Source organism: Rosa chinensis, chromosome 7, assembly GCF_002994745.2.
Source record: "Rosa chinensis cultivar Old Blush chromosome 7, RchiOBHm-V2, whole genome shotgun sequence".
Classification (NCBI taxonomy): Eukaryota; Viridiplantae; Streptophyta; class Magnoliopsida; order Rosales; family Rosaceae; genus Rosa; species Rosa chinensis.
Window position 1 is genome coordinate 56,640,907 of NC_037094.1, and position 24,505 is coordinate 56,665,411.

General features: G+C 39.1%; 3 protein-coding genes across 4 annotated transcripts; 2 read left to right on the top strand and 1 right to left on the bottom strand.

Moving 5' to 3' along the window:
• The first annotated feature begins 7,219 nt into the window (after positions 1 to 7,219).
• LOC121050527 lies at positions 7,220 to 8,055 on the top strand. Its single transcript, XM_040510751.1, has 2 exons — positions 7,220 to 7,615; positions 7,705 to 8,055. Exons 1-2 carry the CDS (start codon positions 7,324 to 7,326, stop codon positions 7,791 to 7,793), a joined length of 381 nt encoding a protein of 126 aa, XP_040366685.1. The 5' UTR covers positions 7,220 to 7,323; the 3' UTR covers positions 7,794 to 8,055.
• Positions 7,762 to 21,376, bottom strand: LOC112175297 (pentatricopeptide repeat-containing protein At1g08070, chloroplastic). Of its 2 annotated transcripts, XM_040510750.1 has the most exons (7): positions 21,240 to 21,376; positions 18,008 to 20,084; positions 17,869 to 17,903; positions 16,621 to 16,805; positions 9,559 to 16,161; positions 8,417 to 9,252; positions 7,762 to 8,245 (listed from the first exon to the last, which is right to left on the bottom strand). In XM_040510750.1, exon 2 carries the CDS (start codon positions 19,964 to 19,966, stop codon positions 18,458 to 18,460), a length of 1,509 nt encoding a protein of 502 aa, XP_040366684.1. In that variant the 5' UTR covers positions 19,967 to 20,084; positions 21,240 to 21,376; the 3' UTR covers positions 7,762 to 8,245; positions 8,417 to 9,252; positions 9,559 to 16,161; positions 16,621 to 16,805; positions 17,869 to 17,903; positions 18,008 to 18,457. The 2 variants fall into 2 exon arrangements, with proteins under 2 accessions (XP_040366684.1, XP_024168740.1); XM_024312972.2 differs by having other exon boundaries at positions 7,762 to 9,252.
• Positions 21,377 to 21,477: 101 nt separating this feature from the next.
• On the top strand, positions 21,478 to 23,672 carry LOC112178235. Its single transcript, XM_040511526.1, has 2 exons — positions 21,478 to 21,748; positions 22,777 to 23,672. Exons 1-2 carry the CDS (start codon positions 21,478 to 21,480, stop codon positions 23,670 to 23,672), a joined length of 1,167 nt encoding a protein of 388 aa, XP_040367460.1.
• The last annotated feature ends 833 nt before the right edge of the window (positions 23,673 to 24,505 follow it).

Consider the following 24,505-nt stretch of genomic DNA (forward strand, 5'->3'; position numbering starts at 1 on the left):
TTTGGTACAACTCAAAATATTACTCCGCCTTATTAAGCCATTGTAATGGATCACCATCACCAAATGTTTGAAACTCCAACCTCATTTGTCTCATAGTTAGAAGATTAGGATCCATCTCAGAGTGACCTTGAAATTGAGGTCCTTGCGGCAAGGGACCCCCGTGAAATTGATTTTGACAGTAAGGGTACTGTGGTTACGGTGCTTGGTAGAGCTGTGGTTGCTGGAAGCGAGTATAAGAAGATGGAATTGTGGAGTATGTTGGTGGTGCATAAGATGGAATGGACTGAGTAGACATCTGTGATGTAAGGTAATGATTCACGGCAAACGGTAACGTAGGCCTAACATTCTGCTCCTGATAGTTGGGTGTGCTCAAGGATAGTTGCCATGGAGGTACAGCTGAAGAGTGACTAGACTGGCCTTGCTGTAAGGGACCCCCAAATACAGAGTTTCCATGGACATAATGCATAGATGATGTAGGTAAGCCATGAACAAATTGTGGATTATAAGCTGGCACATTAGTATAATGATTAGGAACCACAGTATGTTGATAATAATGAGATTGATATGGAAATCCACCGTAATCATACCCTTCAACTCTATCTCTAGATTGAAATGCATCATTCAACAATCTTTCCCTACATGACATATCACTAACAACAATGGGACTGCCACCAGTAGCAACCACTTTACCATTTTGTATACGAGTACTACTAGCTCCAGATCTAACATGAGTAGTAGCAGGAAGACTAGAAATGGGCATAGCAGGAGCTGCAGAAGGAACGAGTATACCTGAAGAGACTTCCGCTGGAATGATGCTTAAGACTCCCAACCCTTAAGGATAAATTGGTTTTGAGAATGAAACCCTCAAATTTGCCAGATCAGAGGCCGGGAGAGAGCTGGGAGGCAGCGGGTTTGGAGAGACTGGAATAGAGTCAGAGCGGGTTCTGAGAGGTCGAAGCTCTTCTAGTAGCTGAGAGCGGAATTCTGCATTCTGAGCATGAATGTCAGCATTTTCAGAGCGGATCAAAGCTTGAGCGGCTCGAATTTCATCAACTGAGTCGCGCACCGCCTGAAGTTGAGCCTCGGCCACCGCTTGTTGTGCCAAATAATCCATCTCAGCAGCCGAAAGTTCCTTCAACGACTGAGGATTGGTGCCACCCTTACGCGACGGTCCCATGAGCGTGAAGCTCTGATACCAGATAATATGGGTCTGGACCCCAAAGTGATAGGAAAATAAGAAAAAGAGTAATTGCAGTGGAATGAAAAGTAAGTTGTTGTATTCATCGACCATTTCAAAAGAGCCTCAGCCCAGTACATATAGCTAGAAACTAGAAGGAAAAGAAAATGGACAGCTGTCCATTTTCAGATAAGGATCCAGCTACTGCTGACTCACAACAAATTAACCTGAGAACTTACTGCAATATAACAAATGAAAAACAGTAAAAAGGTAAGTTGCATATTGGGTCAGAGCCCCAACACCTTGTTTGTATCAATAGTTCTAGATTTGTATGCGTAGTTAAAGTTCTCTTGATTTTTAACATAATCCTTTTTTACTTTTATTTTTTATATTTTATATAGCCTTTGCACCAGTAAAAAAGCAATATGAGGTTAAAATGTTACTATACTGCACCAGTAAAAGTAGATTAATGGCAATTTGGTAATAACCTTTGGTTACAATGGTAATTGCAAAATGGGTGAGCGTCGGGACTGCTATATAAAGGATAGCATTGCAATTGAGGAAACCCTAAATCTAGATCTTGGGGAAAGTTAACAGAGAAAAAATGGCTGGACCCAAAAAGTGCGGGAAAATGGTTATACCACCACCTAGGTTTGATCGTTCTACCCGCCATTTGCTTGCTAGAGATTCTCGGGGCCAATCTGGAAATACTCGAGGGGGAAACGTGGGAGGACGGGGCCAAGCTGGAAATGATCGAGGCGGAAATGTCGGAGGACGAGGTGGGGGAAACGTGGGAGGACGAGGTGGGGGAATCGTGGGAGGACGGGGCCAAGCTGGAAATGCTCGAGGCGGAAATGTCGGAGGACGAGGTTGGGGAAACGTGGGAGGACGGGGCCAAGCTGGAAATGCTCGAGGCGGAAATGTCGGAGGACGAGGTAGGGGAAACGTGGGAGGACGAGGTGGGGGAAACGTGGGAGGACGGGGCCAAGCTGGAAATGCTCGAGGAGGAAATGTCGGAGGATGAGGTGGGGGAAACGTGGGAGGACGAGGTGGGGGAAACGTGGAAGGACGGGGCCAAGCTGGAAATGCTCGAGGCGGAAATGTCGGAGGACGAGGTGGGGGAAACGTGGGAGGACGGGGCCAAGCTGGAAATGCTCGAGGCGGAAATGTCGGAGGATGAGGTGGGGGAAACGTGGGAGGACGAGGCCAAGTTGGAAATGATCGAGGTGGAAATGTCGGAGGACAAGGTGGGGGAAACGTGGGAGGACGGGGCCAAGCTGGAAATGCTCGAGGCGGAAATGTCAGAGGACGAGGTGGGGGAAACGTGAGAGGACGAGGCCGAGACCTGGGTGGATTTGTGGTCGAGGTTGGATCTGGTCCGAAGTTGGGTGGATTTGTTGTTGGCTCTGTGGTCGAGGGTAGTTTTACGGAGTTGGATGGATCTGTGGTTGGCTCTGTGGTCAAGGGTGGATCTGGGCCGGAGTTGGGTAGATCTGTGGTCGAGGGTGGTTTTACGGAGTTGGATGGATCTGTGGTTGGCTCTGTGGTCGAAGGTGGATCTGGGCCGGTATTGGGGGCCGAATCTGCCCTCAACTGATGTTTAGGTTCTTTTGTGCCCTGGAGCTCCGTTTAGCCAATTTCTTTAGGTTACTGTTTAATGAGAACATATTATGCTTCGGATTTATGTTTGCTGTGGTTTATATGAATTATATCTACGTATGTTTTGCTTGGTCTTTAATATCAACTCAGGCATGTCAACTAACTTTTACAAATCTTTGTTTTTCTTATGACTTATTTACTAATATTGTTTTTTCTTAAACGTGACAAATAATTAAAGTAATATATTTGAGAGAGATAAGACATGTAATTGAAGTCAATGGTACAATAATTTAACTTGTTAACGTGTATAATTTTGCATATTAGTACTTTTAATGCATCTTTAGTGTAACCTACAGCTATTAGATTCAAATTCAACACTTGATATATTTCCGGCTAAATTTAACTAAAATGTACACTAGATCACACATATTTGGACTTCTAACACTGTAAAACCTTTTATGTTGTTTTTCTTTTGAGATGAAACCTCGAACATGTAGCACTTGAAAGCCGCCCTAATATATATTAGTGTCAAGCATTAGTAATCTTTGAATAAAACACCTGGTAATTTCGTTTACATTAATTACTACTACCCATCAACAAGTACATACACCTTGAATCACATACCAATGGTTTGACACTTCAGTATATATGTACGACACCCCAATCACAACCCCTAGGTTATGTGATCATCAAATTAGTCATATTATCTCTACTTAGCGTGAAAATTCAATAAAAATTAGAAAAAATGACTCAAATGGTCATCCCCTTCGACGTTTTCAGTCATCTCGTATTGTTTTAATATCAACTCAAGCATGTCAACGGATTTTTACAAGTTCATGTTTTTCTTATGACTTATTTACTAATATTTTTAGTTGAGAGAGATAAGACATATAGTACAAGTCAATGGTTTCTATAGTTTAATTAACTCGTTAACACATATAATTCAGCTTATTATTATGTCTATGCAACTAGCTTATATATTTACGTAACCTCTGAAATTTTAATTTAACACTTGATTCCGTCCAAACAACTTAAGACTAAACCTCAATCACACAACTTGGATTTCTAACATAGTACCATTGTGGATTATTGTAAACCTTAATCATATATATATATATATATATATATATATATATATATATTCTAGATAGAAAATTGATTAGTGTTAATTAAGCATTAGTAATCTTCTCAAAATCAAAACAAAAAAGCCTTAGTAATCTTGTTTCGTTTTTGGGGAGGAAGGAAAGAAGGAAAGAGTCAAAAGGAGGAGATTCTGTTAATTATGGCCTTAATTTGCTTCTTCTCAAATGCCTAAAGCCCTAAACTACTTCTGTTTCGCTAAGAATATCTGATAAGCTCCACCAAAAGGATTTCACTATTTACTATTTACATTTGAACATGAGATGGCAAATATGTTAGGAGATGCAATCAATTATAAACCACACGTACTACAGTTAAATAATTCTTCTCATGAAGGACCAAAATTTATTGATCAAGGCGTTAAAATATGTGTTGGAACATAGGTGCAATAATTCGCACTCAACATGTATCGGAATTGTTTAGTTCAGTAAGTAGTAACGATGGTCACTCACAATTGTTTTGTCGTTTACTGTATAGAGTAATTGTTCTTTTTTATGACGATAAGATGGTCATGCTAGTAGTAGTCTAGTAGACATCTTTAAAGACGATAATCATTTACAATCTATAATTGAATATTCAAACACTTTATGTATATGATCACTAAAACTTACAATATCTCGAATTTTGTTAATTTCATATTTACGATACCTAGTTATGAGATCTTTACTTTTTACTTTTAATGTGTAACTATTTAGTAAAACTTTTTGAAAATACAAAATTTGTACATGTAATATTCCACTACGACTGCATCATATGTGTACTTCTAGCACATTGTATTCAAGATGTAATTCAAAGGGTTTAGTTGATTGACTTGGGAAAAGAAGAAGAGAAAGAGAGACTTGACATATGAGCTAGGATAAAAATAATAATAATAATAATAAAGCTAAAAGAGAAAGTCAATAATAATAATAAAAAAAATTAAAGCTAAAAGAAAAAGTCATTAACATTTCTCGTGAGTACATCACAAAGTTAGATTATTTATATTTAAAGTGTCAGAAAAAACGTTACCAAACAAAAAAAAAAAAATTGATCCTTCCAAAGTGATCTTACCATAAAGTTTGATCTCTATATCTAAACAGAAAAGAATTTTGATTGTTACTAAGTTAACAAATTTTATCATAAAAGAAAGGAATTCTAATAATTTATAGTAGGGCTGTCAATTCCGACACGACCCGATAATACGACTCGAAATCCGCATAAAATAAAGCGGGTTGAACCCTCACGATTAAAAAGCGGGTCGGCCATGGGTCAACCCGCCATGACCCATTTAATAAATGGGTCAGCCACGGGCTAACACGAAGTGAACCAGTATAACCCAATTATGCTATACTTCTTGAAATTTTAGACGTTGGGAGTATTTGATCATAGGATTAGACAATTTGAAATATTTTACTTCATAATTATTGGCTTTAATTACTTATGAATTATATATAATTATTTATATTATTCGCATTGTGGAGTTTTTAGTGAATTTAATTAATTTATGCATTTTTTTAGTTAAATGAGTCGAATTATTAACCCTTAAATGAGTTATTTTATCAAACGCGACACAACCTATTTATTAAATGAGTTAAGCGAGTTGGAAACAAGCAACCCATTTAATAAATAGGTTGGTTTTGAGTTTAAATTTTTGACATGATTATTAAATGGTTTGAGTTTGGATCTTGCGATACGACATATACCTTAACCCGACACGGACCCAACCCGACACTACCTATTGACAGCCCTACTGTTTATAGGTTAACATTAAAAAAGAAAGAATTTGAAAAATTTATAAGTTAATAACTTTTATCTTAAAATTAAGCATCAATGGATTCCAGCATATGCAACGAATACACGTCACTCGCCTTTGCCATAGAAAATTAGAAAGGAGAGATTTCCATTTTGTATCATCCGCGTTGAACAACTGATTATTGTCAACACATATGACAAGTATTACATTAATAACATAATATGACAAGTTACATTAACATATACTACTAGCTGCAGACACATACACCGTTTGACAATTATCAATAGCGCAATCACAACCTTATGTAATTGACTAATTGATCATCATACTAGTCATATATTGTATCTGCTTATTGTGAAAACTCAATGAAAATTTTTAAAGAATGACTCAAATGGTCATCCCTTTGACCTTTTTAGTCATCCCGTATTGTTATGTAATATGAACTCATGCATGTCAACGAACTTTTGCAAACCCTCATTTTTCTTATGACTTATTTACTAGTATTGGATTTTTTTTTCGAGGTGTCAAAATTAAAGTAATGTATTTGTCTCTTAACTTGAAGTAAATGGTCTCTATAGTTTAACTCGTTAATAGCTATAACTCAGCTTATCGGTATGTTAATACAACTCATAGTTGGTACTTGGTTACTAAATTTTAATTCAACACTTAAACCATAATCACACAACTCGGATTTCAAACATGATTAGTGATAAGCATTAGTAATCTCATCTCAAAAACACAACGTACCGACAACCCCAAAGCATTAGAAATATCACAATAACAAATATTACAGAATATATACATATCTTTGTCACATCTTTTGGCATATTACAGAAACACTCCGAAAATTACAAAAGGTCTCATTTTGGTTTAACCAAAGAACAGGACGCGAATGGTTCAAGATTTTCTTTGATTTCGTTAATTTCTTCTGGTAATTGAGTGGTGCGTGGTGAACAAAATAGACCAGAACCCAAGATGAGCAGCAGCTCTTCCATGGCTGCCCTTCTCACCCCAACCCCAACCATTACACTCCAACACAAGGTAACTCTTCTAACAATAAAGATCACAACTTTATTTCCTTCTCTTCTTTTGGAGTTGACTGTTAGTTCTAACATGTTCTACCACTTTGTTTTTGTTTGGTGGCAGAAAGATCATTTCAGGCTCAACACAAACCCACCACCCAGAATTTCCAAGAGAAATTTTGGGCGCCATGGGCTTTGTTTTGTGACAAGAGCTAAGGTTGGAGGCGATGCACTTGAGAAACAATCAGTTAGTGCTGAAGACAAGAAGGGTCATTCTTCTCATTCTTTATCACTTAGTTTGATTACTACATATAACATATTATTTTCTAATCTGGATCTTGGAATTTTGTTCTGCCTGATTTTTTAATCACAGCAAAAGATAAATGTTGTACTGGTTGTTTTTGGTTCAATTGGATTGTAACTCGTAGTTAGTCAAAAGGAGCATGACATTGTTCACGAAAAACTGGTTTTGATACTTGCTTCAATCTTCATTTGGGGAATATAATTGTTCTCTTTTCAGTTGCATGAACTCTTACAAGCTCATTTGGTGATACTGATCCAGATTATGGCCTGGTTAGTCTCCACCATGTTGGAATCTTGTGTTAAAACTTGGAGAGGTCTCTCGACTTTTATCAGAACATTCTTGGTATGTTATGGTTTTTCCCCTTAGAGCTCCTTTTGTGCACATCATGTACTTTGTTATTAACTTAGTTCATGAAAAAATGGAACCATCCACAATAGGTCTTGAAATTAATGAGGCTGGGCCAGATGACAAACTCCCCTATAGGGGGGCTTGGTTATGGGTGGGTTCTGAGATGATTCACCTTATGGAGCTTCCAAACCCCGACCCTCTAACCAGAAGACCGGAGCATGGAGGCCGTGTTAGGCACACTTGTGTTGAGATTCGGGATGTGTCTAAGCTGAAAGCAATCCTTGATGAAGCTGGCAAGCTTTTATTTTCTCGTCTGAAGTTATATGTGAATGATTTTGGAAGGAATGCTGATTGGTTTACTTTGCAATTATCTAAACTGCAGGTATTCCATACACGCTTAGTAAGTCTGGGAGGCCAGCAATCTTTTTTCGAGATCCAGATGAAAATGCTCTGGAATTTGCACAGTTCTGATGGTTGACATGTTGCAGCACCCGTAGTGTTACATTGTGATATTGATAATGCCTTCAGGGGTTCCATTATGTTTAGGCAATGATAGAGATTATAGAATTTGTACAGATAATTAAGCATTTGAATGACGACTATAATATAGGCTAATGATGTACTCAGCTATACTAGCGAGTAGATAATGTGCACCAATGGGGGCTCATAGACTTCCCAGACGGTCAGTTGAGAATGATGATCGGAATATAGTGCATACATGGTAAAGTCACAATTCTTGAATAGGCATTATACATTGCTGCATTATCAACTCGTCTATCCACCAAGGCAGTAGAGTATGTCACGCGTGACCCCATTCTTGTATGGCTGAACGCAATGTATGGTTAGGAGTTAACTCTGAATGCTGAAGTCTTAGCCTTGTCACTGGGGATACGTTGTGTTTGTCAAGCCATGCTTTGATTGCTCTGTACTCATAAGTAAAGCCATCGGCAGAAATGTGTGGGTCGTCCATGATTTCCCGCATTAACCACAACATGCATCAAGAAAAGCAAGAAATGATATGCACGCTAAAATTCAAAGAGAACTAAAATCTAGAATCCTTCAGTATTTTTGTTTTACTACTCGCAATACTTTACCTGAAGTATTGGACAATGGTAGTGGCTTGGTGCATCAATATGGTTTCTCTCAATCTTAGAACTAGGATCTGCAATATCAACGAGTCTTTTGACTGACTCATCTAAAAAGTCGGCAAAAGAACCATTTGCAATTGCATTTTCCACAATGTATATAAAGCCTATTTGGATGCCGTGCTGTCAATAGTTGGAGGATAATGACCCCAAATGCGTATAAATCCGATTTGGGTCTAATTGGGTCAGTTCTCTGATACTCTGGATCCATGTAAAAGAGTGCACCAGCAATAATTGATTCTCTGTACTCCGTTATGTTGTCAGGCACGATGTCTGTAATGAGTTTAGCCAGCCCAACGTCCCCAATTTTGCTCTAGTAGTTTCTGTCCAGTAAGACATTACCTGGTTTTAGATCTCGATGCACAATAGGGTCTGTCTTTGAGTTGTGTAAGAATGCAAGCCCACACGCTATTTCAAAAATTATCCTGAACCTAACAGTCCAAGGGGGAGATGGTTTTCCATTCTGGCGGTGGGAGTATAATCTTCCAAGTTCCCATTTTCCAGGTATTCATAGACCAGGCAACCGATCTCTGGACAGGCTCCAAGAAGCAAAACTATGTTAGGATGATGTAGCTGACTAAGAATTTCTTGGTTAAACCAAGGTATCCTCCACCCGTAGGTAAGGACTAATTCCTCTCGAGCCGGGTCGGACCCCATTTAGGGGGGAAGCACTCCCAATATTGGCTGCTCCATTCACAAGGCTCGAACTCGAGACCTTGCTTAAGGGGAACAAGCTCCTTACCACTTGAACCACCAAGCATTGGTAGCTGACTAAGAATTTCAACCTGCAGAAATTGGCAGAGAACATAAGAGACCGTTTACATGACGAAAACAGCAACTTGATTCATCTCAGGATATACTTGGCATCAACTATTCACTGTTTATAATAAATGCCATAATACTTTCCAACATTACTAGTGGTCTAGCATTATTAGTAAAGGAATTAAAGACTTTTGAGAACTAAAATGAATTTTCATAACAATTTCTGCGGATAAATCAAATATCAAGAACAAATTAGAAAAGAGCCATAATAGTAAACCAGTGCAATAAAATGGTTTCAATATTCCAAATTTAGTTTAAATAATATATACCTCTTTCAGAAACTCCTCTTTCTTCTCAACTGCATCAGGTCGAAGAACCTTGACAGCTACCGGGGTTTGATCAAGACTGCACTTGTAAACTTTCCCATATCCTCCTTCACCAATCACATTAGTCTCTGAGAAGAAGTTTGTTGCTATCTCTATTTCCTTCCTACTGTATCTCCTGTACCTATTGTCACATGAGAAGAGTGCATCAACAAATTCCTTTTTCCCTGTCGACTCTTTCAGGGCATTTAATTCAGCAACTTGCCTCTCATAAGCCTCTTTAGCGAGCAGAACTTTTGCCTCCTTGTTGGTGTCGAAAAATTCCGTTGAGGAGTTTGACTCACCAATTAATGCGGACTCACCAAAAATTCCCTGTCTGGAGTTTGACTCAACAGATTTCTAGGAAGTAAAGGGGACAATAAAACAATCAATGAGTTTAGGCAAGAACTGAAAAAAAAGTAAAGCGCTTACGAATTTGGAGAAAAAAAAAAGGCACAATCATTTGAGGTTTCCTGTTGAAAGGGTAAACCAGTGTCAAAAGTTAGAACATTTTTATCATCACAAAAATAAAAATAAAAAACTGAATCTCTTGATATTTCTGTATCACCAAAGGACAAGAAAAATAAGGAAAAAGAGTTACTTATGAAACCATGATTAACTCATGTAAATGAAGAAAGATCTAATATTCTATTGTACAGATGCAAAGGCATATGAGGATTCATATATTAGAAAGTAAAAGAAAAAAGAAAAAAAGGAAATAGACACAAAGGAAAGAAACGAATGTGATCATAAGTTCATAACTCAAAAGATGCTTATGTGGTTCTGTTACTCATTAGTTAGGCTTATAGGAGAGTGTTAGAAACAACAGGAGAACGAAACAAGAAAATAAACTGTGCCTTCATTTTCAGAAAATCAAGTCAGCCGTGAAAAATTAGAGAGATAAAATTACAGAGATCTGAAAGGTTAAGCATATAGATTAAGCTTAAATCTAAAAAGATTTTCCATAGGGAGTTGCCAATTGTTTTCAATCCTAGTGGCTCAAGCCAAAACCCTGGCAATGCAGGAAATGGCACTTAGCCTTCTGGGATCCTAACGGCATCCTTAACTGTTGACCACTCCACATGGTTTCGGTGCACATAAGCAATGAACCAAGTGCAGTCATCAGCTTCCTTTCCAACTCTGCCTTTGTCAAACTTACCAATGAGTCTTGAATCAGCAGCTTCAATCAGTTTCCCCATTTCAAACAGCCCCAGACACAAATCAACCACTGTTCCATCATCCTCCAGTTGACCCCTCTAACATCACACCCCAATCCTCAGCAATTGTATTCAGGGCCAAGATATTCCATCGTTCCGGCTGGTATTGGTAGCTGCTCTTGTCATAATATTATGCTCATATTCTTCTGTGAGACCAAAATCCCCAAGTTTGCCACTAAAATCTGCATCAAGCATTATGTTGCAAGTTTTGACATCTTGAATCTTCCTCCCAGTCTAAATGAAAATATGCAAAGGTGGACACAACTCCAATAGAGATATTTGCTTCCAGGATAGGACAACAATCGAGTTGAAGCTTCTGTCGAGCATGATGCATATTGAGGCTACCATATGGCATGAGCTCATACCCCCTAGCACCATCAAGGATGTTGAACAAGATTCTGTGTTGCAAACAACCTACAGTTGTTCCAAACTCAGTTATAAAAGGATTACAAAATCAGTCAATCCAATAGAGAGCCCTCTCAAACCTATTAACTGCAACTTCTCCACCCGATGACACAGATCCTTTATAAAGCTTAGCTCCCAACAACCCAATTTCTGTCAACTCTACAACAACTCTCTTTTGTCCCAGACTGTTTTTCTCCAAACCTATCATTCATATTTTCTCCTCTACAAGGAAGGGACTCAAGTGAGCCTGAAAAACCAAAACGATAATTAAATAGTACAGCAAGCTTCTTTTGTTCACATGGTATTGAGAACTCTTCGGTTATTAGTCTTTAATACCAACAAATCAATTCTAATTGATTTTGATGATTCCAACTGACATCTCTCTTGGTATTGAGAACTCTTTGGTTGTCAGTCCAAGAAACCACATCTCTCTTGGGCATTTTGACAAACAGGTTTGCACTTGCCAAAGATCCACATCTCAGATAGAAATCCAAAATAGCATTGTCCAAAATCAAATTACTTTCATGAAAGTTTCTTTAAACAATGGTCATGAACAACTTTACCAAGACTCAACATCTCTCAATTATTTGCCAAGTTGACGCTTCTGTCAACGACTTTGTTGAGGCTTCCATGGGGCATAACATGAACTCACACAAAAGACTAACTCATTCTACTCACAGCACCATCCCTGAAGCTGAACCAGATTCCTGTGTCGCATACAACCCACCATTGCAAACTCAATGCCCACTAGTAAAACGGTTATGCAAACAATCAATCCCATTAGGTCTCAAACCTTTTAACAGTGACTTCTCCAACAGATGACAGAGACCCTTGATAAATCTTAACTGCTGTCCCTTCCCCAACAACTCTGTTTCTTTTAAATCTCAGTGTAGCTGATGCATTGAACTTAGCCTGCAATCTGTCTATTTTATTATAAGGCATCAAAGTTGAAAAACCTTTATGTTTAGGAAAAGAAAATTCTCAAATATTATATCCATGTTCGCATAGAAGCAGAAAAACCAAGGTACAGTAGAAATGAAGGCAGTACATGTATGTGTGCAGAAAACATTAACACAATTGGTGCCAAGACCTTCATTCGAAAACATATCCTACAGTAGGCTTTACCAACAAGTACTCTGAATGATATACTTTACTCGATTTTCTAATCCTTTGCCCCTTTAACAATCAGATTTTCATCCAATGACTTAAGCTTTTATGCTTCCCCATTGAATTTCTTGGTGTTTGAAACTTTTAACACTCATCTACAAGTAAATTGCAATAAAAACTTATAAAAGAGGATGAATTAAGAATGACTGCTTTTTCATTCAAATGCATTGAGCAGGAGTTTACAAGCATTACCCTCTATACTTGATGGACAGTAAGAGTTGCACAACAGAGGCTAAAGCTTGTATCAGTTAGGTTATTAGATATATATTTCAGATTTTCTTTGAAACAAATTTCTAGGATGTAAAGGGGACAATAATACAGTCAATGAGTTTATGGAAGAACTGAAAATAAAGTAAACCGCTTAAAAAGTTGGAGAAAAAACAGGCACAATCATTTGAGGTTTCCCGTTGCGGTAGCTGAAAGGAATGTAAACCAGTGTCAAAAGTTAGAATATTTTTATCATCATAAAAAATAAAAATAAAAAACTGAATCTCTTAAAATTTCTGTATCACCAAAGGACAAGAAAAATAAGGAAAAAGAATAACTTTCATAACCAAGATCAACTCATGTAAATGAAGAAAGATCTAATATTCTATTGTACAAATGCAAAGGTTTTGGCATATGAGGATGCGTATATTAGAAAGTAAAAGAAAACAAAGAGAAAAAAGAAAAAGAAAAAGGAAATAGACACAAAGGAAAGAAATGAATGTGATCATAAGTTCATAACTCAAAAGATGGTTATCTGGTTCTGTTACTCATTAGTTAGGCTTATAGGAGAGTGTTAGAAACAACAGGAGAAAAGAAACAAGAAAATAAACGGTGCCTTCATTTTCTGAAAATCAAGTCAGCCATGAAAAAGTAGAGATAAAATTAGAGAGATATTAAAGGTTAAGCATATAGATTAAGCTTAAATCCAAAAAGATTTCCCATACGGAGTTACCAAATGTCAACCCCAAACCCTGGCATGAGGCTGCATGACTATGAAGGTGAAGGAGCTGTGCAAGCTGAGACAGAATACCAGAAGGAGTGCTCTTTGACTGAAAGTCGATGAGAAATTTTGAGACCATGGTGGAAAAGAATCATCCACTAATTGGCTTTGGCTGCAGAGATAGATATCAACTTTGATTGTCTCTTGGGAGTCATATATGATACATCATTAAGTTCAAGGCTGGGCCTAATACCAAAGAAATTTGGGGTTTCTTCAGAATCATCATGAAATTCTTTCACGCAATGCAGGAAGTGGCACTTAGCCTTCTAGGAACCTAACGGCATCCTTAACTGTTGACCTCTCCACATGGTTTCGGTGCACATAAGCAATGAACCAAGCCCACTCATCAGCTTCTCTACCTTTGTCAAACTTACCAATGAGTCTTGAATCAGCAGCTTCAATCAGTTTCCCCATTTCAAACAGCCCCAAGCACAAATCAACAACCACTGTTCCATCATCGTCCAGTGGATATAAACCATTGACACCTCTAACATCACCACCCCAATCCTCAGTAAGTGTATTCAGGGGCAAGATACTCCATCGTTCTGGCTGGTATTGGTAGCTGCTCTTGTCATAATATTATGCTCATATACTTCTGTGAGACCACAATCCCCAAGTTTGCCACTAAAATCTGCATCAATCATTATGTTGCAAGCTTTGACATCTCGTGTCTTCCACCCAGTCTTCATGAAAATATGCAAAGGCAGACACAACCTTTGCTTCCAGGATAGGACAACAATCGAGTTGAAGCTTCTGTCAAGCAGGATGCATGTTGAGGCTACCATATGGCATGAGCTCATCCCCCCTCAGCACCTTCAAGGATGTTGAACTAGATTTTGTTTTGCAAACAACTACAGTTGTTCCAAACCCAGTTAAAAAAGGATTGATTTTGTAATCCAATTGAGAGCCCTCTCAAACCTATTAACTGCAACTTCTCCACGAGATGACACAGACCCTTTATAAAGCTTAGCTCCCAACAACTCAATTTGTGTCAACTCTACAATAATTCTCTGTCCCAATGACTTGTTCTCCAAACCTATCATTCATATTTTCTCTTACAAGGAAGGGACTCAAGTGAGCCTGAAAAAAACAAAACGATAATCAGATAGTACAGCAAGCTTCTTTTGGTCACATGGTATTGAGAAATGAGAACTCTTCGGTTATTAGTCTGTAATACCAACAAATCAATTCTAATTGGTTTCAATGATTCCAACTGCTTAAGATTCGATATGATTTATAATCCAAGTTCCTACTGTGTTTAGAAGTAAAAAAAATCTAGCTTCATATAGTCTCATGTCATTGCATTGTTTGCTTTAACCAAAATTCCAAGTGACATTTCAACAACTGGGTTTTCAAGAACCCAGCTGCAAATGCTAAAATCCCTCAACTTTACGAAATTTGGGTCTTACCAATTCCTTAACTTTACCAATTGGGTTTTGAACGTGTAAAACAATTCGGGTAAAAAATTAATTATGTTACCGCATAACTAGATAAAATGGAGAAACAGAAAGTGGGCGAGGCTCAGATTCGCCTTCTGTCAGACAAAAGCGAAAGACAAACGCGGGCCTCCCATGGCTGCGACCACCGGGCGCCGCCTGTGGGTTAAAGGACACAAAAGTCATTTTCACCAACAGGGGCAACCGGGTCGCCCCGCCAAGTAGACCGGTTCGCCATTCCCGCCATCTGGTTTAGAGAAACTGAATAAAAATCATCACCGCCTCTTGGCATTCGGTTTTTTGAGGAAGAAGAAGAAGAAGAAGAAAGATAATGAAAGAAACAGAAAGCAAAGAAGATCCAGATACGGTGCGCAGTGCACAGAGAGAGAGAGAGAGAGAGAGAGAGAGAGAGAGAGAGAGAGTCTGTAAGACTTGGTTGAAATCACCGGCTCCACAGACATTCAGAGAGGGCTTCCTTCGGCCTCTCTCTGAGAGCAAAGCCTCATTCTTAAACTAATGAGTGTAAAACCCTACTTGCGTCCCGGGAGCTATTTTATACTGCTCGGAAGGGGTATTTTGGTCAATTTTAGCCATCTTTTTTTTTTTTTTTTTCCACTTGCAAAGATGGAAAATGTGTCACAAGAAAGGAAATGGACATCGACAAACTAGGGAACACAATTGGTTTTGGTATACTGCAGAGGGCTGATCAAGCAACCAAAATGAGAGTACCGCCTTTCCTTCCATGCTCTGTAATAATGTAGTCGATGAATTAGCTTCACACCATCATTGTTCAATGCAACAGAAGGCTCATCAAGCAATCAAATAGGCATGTCGATTACTAGCAACCTCGTGAGCTGCTGCAAGCTCTTCGACACTGCCCCATTGACAGCATTCATCATTCTTGCTTTCTCCTTCGCCATTCTCCTCATCCCCATCAGCTGTGAAGCAGGTGAAGAATTTCCTAGCTTTCCTTCAAGAAGATCAGAGCACTCAACACTGTCCAGAACCGTGAACTTCTGTGGTGAAAAAGTCATAAATCTGCCATCTCGTGCCCATTCCAGAGAACCTGACCAGCAGAAGGCTTAGAAAATCCAGCCAACTTATGTGGGAGGTAGTCTAGCCAGAGCCATTGCTGCAGCACTCATGGACAGTAGCATTTACATGTCGCAAGAATTGTTGGGAATTTTTCATGAGAGACACTGTTGAGAAAGAGATGAGTTTTGAGAGACATTGCGGTCTATGGAACACAAAAACCACACCTAACTCGATCTACGCCTCAGAAAAGGATGTTGTAAAGTATTTATTACTGAAGTTTCAGTCCAGCCAACCAAACCATGATCCAACCAAAGAAATCATCCTGTTACAAAGTTATGAATGGAGAAAGAAACAAATGAGAATTCTACTTGAAATAATTGATGTGCAGTAAAAAATGATAATGAATGCATAATTAATTAATCATCATAGGACATATGCAGTATCAGTACGAAAAGTTCAGAATTAATGCAGTATAATCGGAGAAAGTTTAGCAAAATAGGTTTCAAGGAGCCCATAAGCATAAGGAGTGAGCTTGCTTATTCCTCTTCCAATCCAAAAGAAGACAGTGAGTCTAGTATAATAGATAAGTATATCATACATCGTCATTTACAATCACATATGATGAATTAGCAATACAAAGCACAAGCATCTGAACAAAAGACAGAACAGTACAGAACAGAATAAAAATAAGTGATATAACATGCATGACAGTATTTCATAACCCCAAACAAATTGACTGAGAAAACAAAGCAAAATCTACAGACTTCTTATCGAATCATACCAAGACCAAAAGTAACCATCTGTCCTCTGATGATCCCAGCTACGACATGATGATAAAGAAAACAGATTTACAGACACATCTGGAATTTCTTTACAGCCTCATTTAAATAAGGGCAATGGTTTTATGCACTCCTCTTGTGTAGTCCTCCAAGAATCACTAAATATTTTCTGATATTCGTCTAGCACCTGGAAACCATTGCAATTAGTTATTAATTAGGCAACTAGCCATGACCAAAATAAAGTAATTCTGAAATCCGAAAACTTCAATAGTTATCCAAAAACTCCAAATTAGCAACAAATAGATTTAAACTCAGCAGAGGTTATGTCATTTCAATAAGTAGAACCAACTTGGATTTTCCTAATCACAAAATCTAGAACTTCTACATGCTAACACGTCTTATGGAACATAATCCAATCTAGCAGGCAATGATTAAGGAACTAGCAACACAAGAAGCAAAGTATAGGAAACAAATGGATCTTTGAATATATATGACTACAATCAGCTCCTAAAGAAGATGCACCTTGACCACAATAGTGGAAGGAAATGATATAATGAGCATTGAAGGACCCAAAATCCATGTCCTTTTGTGCTGCCTTCTAAACCTTAGGCTAATCTGTTGTTGATTAAAAGATCTCTCTCTTCTTATTAGGTATAATTAAGAAAATATATCTCCCTGTTGAAACTCATGAATAAGGCGTTTTCAAACAAACAATTTTCTATTCCAAGTTGGGCAACAGAAATAAGCAAAAACCCTGATCTAGAACCAGAAAACGCATGTTTACAGTAATACAGTGGACCTCGATGTTATGTTCTAGAAACAGGAGACCAAGATTGAAAGGAATTTTTTGATTGCATATACCAATCTCAAAACTATGAATAGCAAGTTTATCTGGCTTAGATTAGTATCGCTGCATGCCTGCATACAGTTGTTAATGCAGACAAAGACTTGTGTATGAGAGTGTATATCTGTGTGGGTGTAACGTGTAAGGGAGTAATGTATCTTGAATGCATGTTGAGTTCTTATATCAACTAAACGGAAACTAGTCTTGAAACTTGCAAGAGAACAAGGGGCTACTTCCACACAATATTGACAGATCCCTCAATCTCACAATGCCTTTTAGGAGTCTTTAGTATGGAGAAGCTACTTAATCTCAACCATCAAAATTCATTACTTGTTTTTAAATCAGTGGTGCTACATACTCAAGTGAAGTAATAAACATATAATGACCACAGTAAGATTTCCTATACCTGATCTTAAACCTTGTTTCCTCCCACCTCCAAACCTGTCAACAAAAGGTGGCAGCATCATGATCAAAAATTGTATATCTCAAGAGAGAGTAGTCCATTAATCTTTGGAATAAGATTTGCAAGCACCAAAACACTTTACCAGGTAGGCAATAATTCTCTGACCTCCCCTAACTCCATCAAGGAGTTCATCTCCAACTATCTTTGCCTATTGTTTGGTTTAATGACAGGAGTCTTTCAATCAGCAAAGCCTCCTTACATCTGGCCTTTTCAAGCTTGTACTTGATTCTCTTGATCTATTCAGCAAATTTCTACATTTACTACTTCCCCTTGACCCCGAGCTCACGTGGGCCATCTCATTGGCTGATCTATCCTTCTCCTTGATGTTCCTCTGCAGCTTCAACTTCTTCTCGGTTCTCATTTTCCGGATGATTGATTTTGTACATCTCAAACTTCGGTTCAACTGTTGATATTACCAAATTCACAGGGTCCCATGGCTCAAATTTCTAAAAAAACCCATCATGGGGTCTGGTTTGACAAAATGACGATATGATGACCATGTATTGGGAATTTGGGATCACGTGTGTATAGGTTAGATGGACGGACCAATTTCAATCCAACTACGACCTGGTGGTGCCTTCAACCCCATCTCTCTCATTTCATCACGAACCTTATTAGAATCATCCCACCTATCATGTTTAGCATAAGCATTTGATAACAAAGCATAAGTTCCGGTGCTCACTCCTGCACTATTGCGGAGGCCTTCTCTGATCCTCTCCACCATCTCCTCGTTCCCATAAATTTTACAAGCATTAAGCAGCGCTCCCCAAACAGGACCATCAGCTTCTGTTGGCATTTCTTTAATAAAAGCCTCTGCTTCCTCTAATAGCCCAGCTCGACCATACATATCGACCAGACACGCATAATGCTGTGTTTCAGGGACAATCCGGTAGACTTTCTTCATAGCATTGAAGAACATCAACCCTTGATTTACCAGGCCAGCATGACTGCATGCTGATAACAACCCGAGGAAGGTTACACCATCAGGAGACACCCCATTGACTAGCATACTGGAAAAGAGCTGCAACAAGTGTATGCCATGGCCATTCATGGCCATGCCGCATATTATGGTACTCCATGAAATGATATCTTTGTGCTCCAGGGACTGAAAAACTGAGATAGCCATTCCCAAGTTTCCACACTTCACATACATGTTGACCAAGGCATTCCCCACATTGCCATTCGCCGTGAGATCTCGTCGAGTACTGATATAGGAATGCACCTGCTGGCCTGAACTTAATGCACAAATCGAAGAACATGCTGACAATACATTGACAATGGTAGCCTCATTAGGCTCAGCTTCTCCACCCTGCAGCAGTTGTTGGAAAAGTTTCACCGCCTCTTCACAAAAACCTCTTTGTGCATAACCACCCACCATGATAGTCCAAGAAACCACATCTCTCTTGGGCATATTGACAAACAGGTATCGTGCACTCGCCAAAGATCCACATCTCAGATAGAAATCCAACACCGCATTGTCCAAAATCAAATTTCTTTCCCGAAAGTTCCTCAAACAATGGCCATGAACAGCTTTACCAAATTTCAAAGCTCTTAAAGTAGAACAAGAAGACAAAACAGTCACAAGAGTAGTGGAATTGGGCTTCACGTCCATGGACATAAACTTGACAATGGCTTCCTCCACAAACCCACACTTGGAAAGACCCGAAATCATCGAAGTCCAGGAAACAACATCCGGTACGGGTATTGAATCAAAAACGCGGGTAGCAGAAACAATGTCAGATTGGATTACATAAAAGTGGAGCAAAGAGTTTTGGATGAAGGTATCAGATATGTGACCGGATTTTGTGACGTGGGCTTGGATTTCTTGGCCTTTATGGGGTGAATGGAGCAAGCAGCATGCCTTTAGAGCATAAGTAAATGTGTAGTGGTTATGGGAAGTTGGGTGGTGGAGCATTTGGTTATATAGAAAAAGGGCATTTTGTGGTGCTGAAGAGTTTGTCAGATATCCCAGCCAGGGGTTTAAAACTTGGGGTTTTGGATTTTTGACCAGCAGCGCATGGATTTGGTTTAGTTGTCTCATTGTATGTGGGTTAGGCTGGAGATAATGACTTCTTTACTGGCAATGACTCTTTACCCTGCTTTTGCAAACTTCAATCTTCTTCCCGTGGGCATTCAGATCGATAGTTCAAAAAAAACTCCTGCAGAAAACCACATATCATTGCCAGGTTTAATACTAGGGACTGAAACTCAACAAGATCAGCAAAAGAAGTCAAGTGAATAAGCAATGCACACAAACACTAACATCCCCAAACACTCGTAATAATCCAATATTCTAATGAACTCACTCACTCTAGGACCAACTAATGACTCCTTGAAAGAAACCCATTTTCAATCAACAGAGGATGGGACAGCTGAATCTAAAGAGCCCAAAAGTTGCTTTCAAAACCGATAAGAATATTATCTCGAATCTTTGACCCACAAAGGAAAACAAGATCCCAACTTTAATATTACTACCAAAAAAAAAAAAAATATATATATATATATATATATATATATATATATATATATATATACACAACACACACACACTTCGCCCGTGTGCACACTTCTGTCTCTGCACCCACCCGAGAAACAAACAAACAACAAGGAGATATTTCTGATTCCTGACGCCATTTCTGCCACAACTCTTTCATATCTTCCCCCAATCTCCTCGACTAAAATGAGATACTAATCTTCACCTACATCTCCAAACAAGAAAACATAGCACTAACCCTCCACAAAACAGAGTTATTTTTACTTACTAATGACAGGGTCCATTAACTTAACGCTTAAGATCAATTGGAAGTTTCTGATATACAAGTTGGCATTATACCAGTAGCGGTATGAAGTATGAACTATGAAGTTTCGCGAAGAAAAAAAGAAAACAAAGGAGATAAACTTCCCGACTCCAAAACCATCATATATTATATGCCGGTGTCGGTTGTGGGTCCCACCACAGTCAACCATATTCGACGGTCAGCGAAGTGTCAAAAGCCCTCTTGCCCTTTTTGCAGCGGCAGCTGCTTCCAACGCCCGCAGTGCCTCACCGCCACCTCCTCCTTAATTAGACCAACTTCTCCCCACTCTCCTCTTATCTCTCATCACCCCTTAAAAGCTTAGACCTTACCATATGAGGAAAGGTACCATCAAAAATTAAGCAAAGACCCAAAGCATATTCTTCACCACGAAGCAACTCTTCTGGCTCCCAATATAAATAAAACATTAACGAATACCCCCACTGCATACCTTTTCAACAACGTAAATTCCAAAACGCCCATTACTCCATTTGCCCACAAAAATATATAGTGACTTACCAAAATGTCTCACCCAATCCGAGAGCAAGACTTGCTCGACCAACTCCTGCTCTGCTTCAGTCAAAGACGACGACGACGACCGTCAGAGGAATTTGATCGAACAGGTTCTGTGCCACTACCAGCAGTACTTCCACGAGAAATCCCGCACCGCCGAGGATGACGTTTTCGTCATTTTCTCTCCTCCCTCGAGCGCGCCTTGCTCTGGCTCGCCGGCTTCAAGCCCTTGATGATTCTACGCATGGTCGAGACCTCCGTTCAGGACTTGAAACCGGACCAGGCAAGGGAGCTGGAGGAGAAAATGGCGAGGATTCAGGAGAGCGTGGCGGCGCCGCCGATTCTGGAGACGGCGAGGAGAGTGGGGAGGTTGATGGACGGTAAGATTTCGACGTTGGATGAGGCGATGGAGGCGCTGAAGGCGAAGATGCTGAGGTTGACTGAGAGCGCCGACGGACTTCGTGGGTCGACGGCGAGGAAGGTGGTGGAGGTTTTGAGTCCGAGTCAGAGTGAAGGTTTTGGTGGAAGTGTAGTTATTTGCTATGTGGTATTTGCTCTGAACAGCAGCTACCACATTTTTTTTTAGTTTGATGTATGGAACGAGTTCATATTAATCAAAGCACGAAATGCATACATTAGAAGATAGATATTGTAACTTAATAATTCAGGCGGATTTATATATTTGAAACTTATTGGTGCTTGCTTTAAAAAAGAAAAAAGAAAAAAGAGCCTAAGATCAATAGATTCCTTACCCTCAAGGCAAAATCAAGCATTTATGGTACAAAATAATATAACAAATTACCAATACCTACAATCTCATTCCATTTATTACCAATAGCAGGCCTATTTTTTGTCAATTCCCTTGCGGTACTGTAGCTGAACCAATAGCAAAGTCCAAGCCCATGCGGCCATTTTCCTTCCATTTTTTGAATTGTTCTGTTAATGAGGATATTACCAAAATAACCTCAACGAACTCCTAAACAGATACGAAGGCTTCAGACCACAAAGCTATCGTGATTTTCAAAGCTGGTTCAACCTCTGCGTCATTGAAGCCGCCGGAGTACATCGGAGCTCTGATTCTGGTGGAGGTCTGAGTGCTCTGTGCGTCTGAATGTAATCGAAGCCTCCGTTCATCATGGAGAATTTAAATCCAAACACAAGCTCAGGTTCGAGCTTAATTGTGAATTTCTATCTTGTTGATTTAGTGATTATACTCCCTCTTCTTCGATTCGTGTTTTGCATTTGCTTCAATTAGTTGTATATAGTGAATTTGATGAGTTTCCTTCTATTTGATCAGTTTCAATTTGTTTACATTGTATTTGATTTTTTTTTTTTTTTGATTTAGTTGTTAATAGCTTTGTTCTTCGATTAATTTGGTTGGGTTTGTGTTCAACTACTCGTAAATGTTTCATTTCAGTTAGTTTCATTCATCAGATTAGAAGAAGGGCTAGTTGAGTGCTTAATGTTATTGACATTCAGAAGGTTTGGTAAATATATGCAATTATATGTGTTGTTCTTACTTTTTGTAGTGCATTTGTGCTAGGAGATATGTATTCAGAGATGACAGCTAGGTGCACTTACATGTCAGAGACTGTGATGGTCTTCCTTGATGGTACGACAAGGTTCGCCGATTTTTTCAATGAAATTTGCATGCGGTTTAAGGGTTTGAAGCCAGGCTTGTTTGAGTTGAAGTATTCCCTTCCGGATTACCCTTCTTGTGCTCTCGATTCTGATTTAGATATGAGGTTGATGTTTAGGTCTTTAGCTGAGTTTAAGAGAACTTCAGTTGACATTTTGGTGAGGATTTGTGATTTTTGTGCAAATTGTGTTGCTGATGGAGTTCAATGTTCTGCCGCTGCTGCTGCTTCTTCTTGTGTGTCAGTGGTATCGACGGTGATTGATGAGCCTGATTATTTGGGTGATTTTAGGCCTGAAGATCCCAAAGTTTACATGTCTAAGCAGTGGAGAGAGTATATTAAGTGTGGGGACCAAAAATTTAGAGGTGGAGCTGTGGAGTTTCGGCAAAAGTTGTGTATGTATGCAATTGAGGTTGGGTTTGTCTTTGTCTATGTGAGAAATGACAAATGGAGGGTAATTGCTGAATGTTTCAACAAGCTATCTGAGGGATGCAAATGGTACATCAATGCGTCACTATGCCCTGCTAATAATTTCTTCTATATTAGGCAGCTTAATAATGTGCATACTTGTTCTGGTGTTCTGAGGCAGCAGAAGCATAAGCTTTTGAGTTCTACTATTGTGAAGACACTCATTAATGATGAATTTCGTGGAAATCCCTCTCTCAAGGCACATGATATTATGGATAGGTTAAAGAACAACTATGGTCTTGATATTACATACCGTGTTGCATGGAAAGGTAAAGAAAAAGCAATGAAAGAGTTGCACGGTTCAGATGAGGACTCATATTCAATGTTAACTTAGTATCGTGATGCCGTGATGGAGAGTAATCCAGGGTCTTGCTTTATTTTGGAGTGTGATGAATCCACTGGTCGTTTTCAGAGGCTTTTCCTTTGTTTTGGTGGAGTTATTGAGGGTTTCAAGTCTTGCATACCTCTATTGTTCGTGGATGGTGCACATCTGAAGAGCAAGTATAAGGGTCAGCTTCTTTCGGCTACAGGAAAGGATGGTAATCAAGGTATGATTATGATTTTTGTTTTATTTTTGTGATTCATATTGTGGAAAGGATGGTAGACTAATGCTATTGACGAACAGTACTTTTGTCATGAAAGTATTAGGGTTTAGGGTTTAGGGTTTAGGGGTGTAGGGTTTAGGGTTTAGGGGTTTAGGGTTTAGGGGTTTAGGGTTTAGCGTTTAGGGTTTAGGGTTTAGGGTTTCTGTCAAAACAATGTCATGCCTATCTAAGCTTTGTTATTGAGGTTCAGTAGTATTGTCTTATGTTCCCTCTTTCTTTGTCCTTCATAATAGGGTTTAGGGTTTAGGAGTGAACAAATCTCAAACAACTCATCAAGCTACTGAGGGTCAATACACATAACAAATATCAAATAACCCATCAAACTTACCACTTCTTTGGCATTCTCGTAGCCTTTGCTTTTTTCAGGATTTGTTCTTTTGCGCATTGGATTGTAATGAATCCATTCTTTTGCCTTCTTGTTCAACCTCAGTATTGTGTAGTGGTAGTCTTCAGTAGTGATCAATGGGATGAATATGTTGTCGCAGTGTCCTAAGAGAGTCATCATGGGTTCAAAGACATAATTATACTTCAATCTTGGTGATGTATCTCTCACTGAATCCTG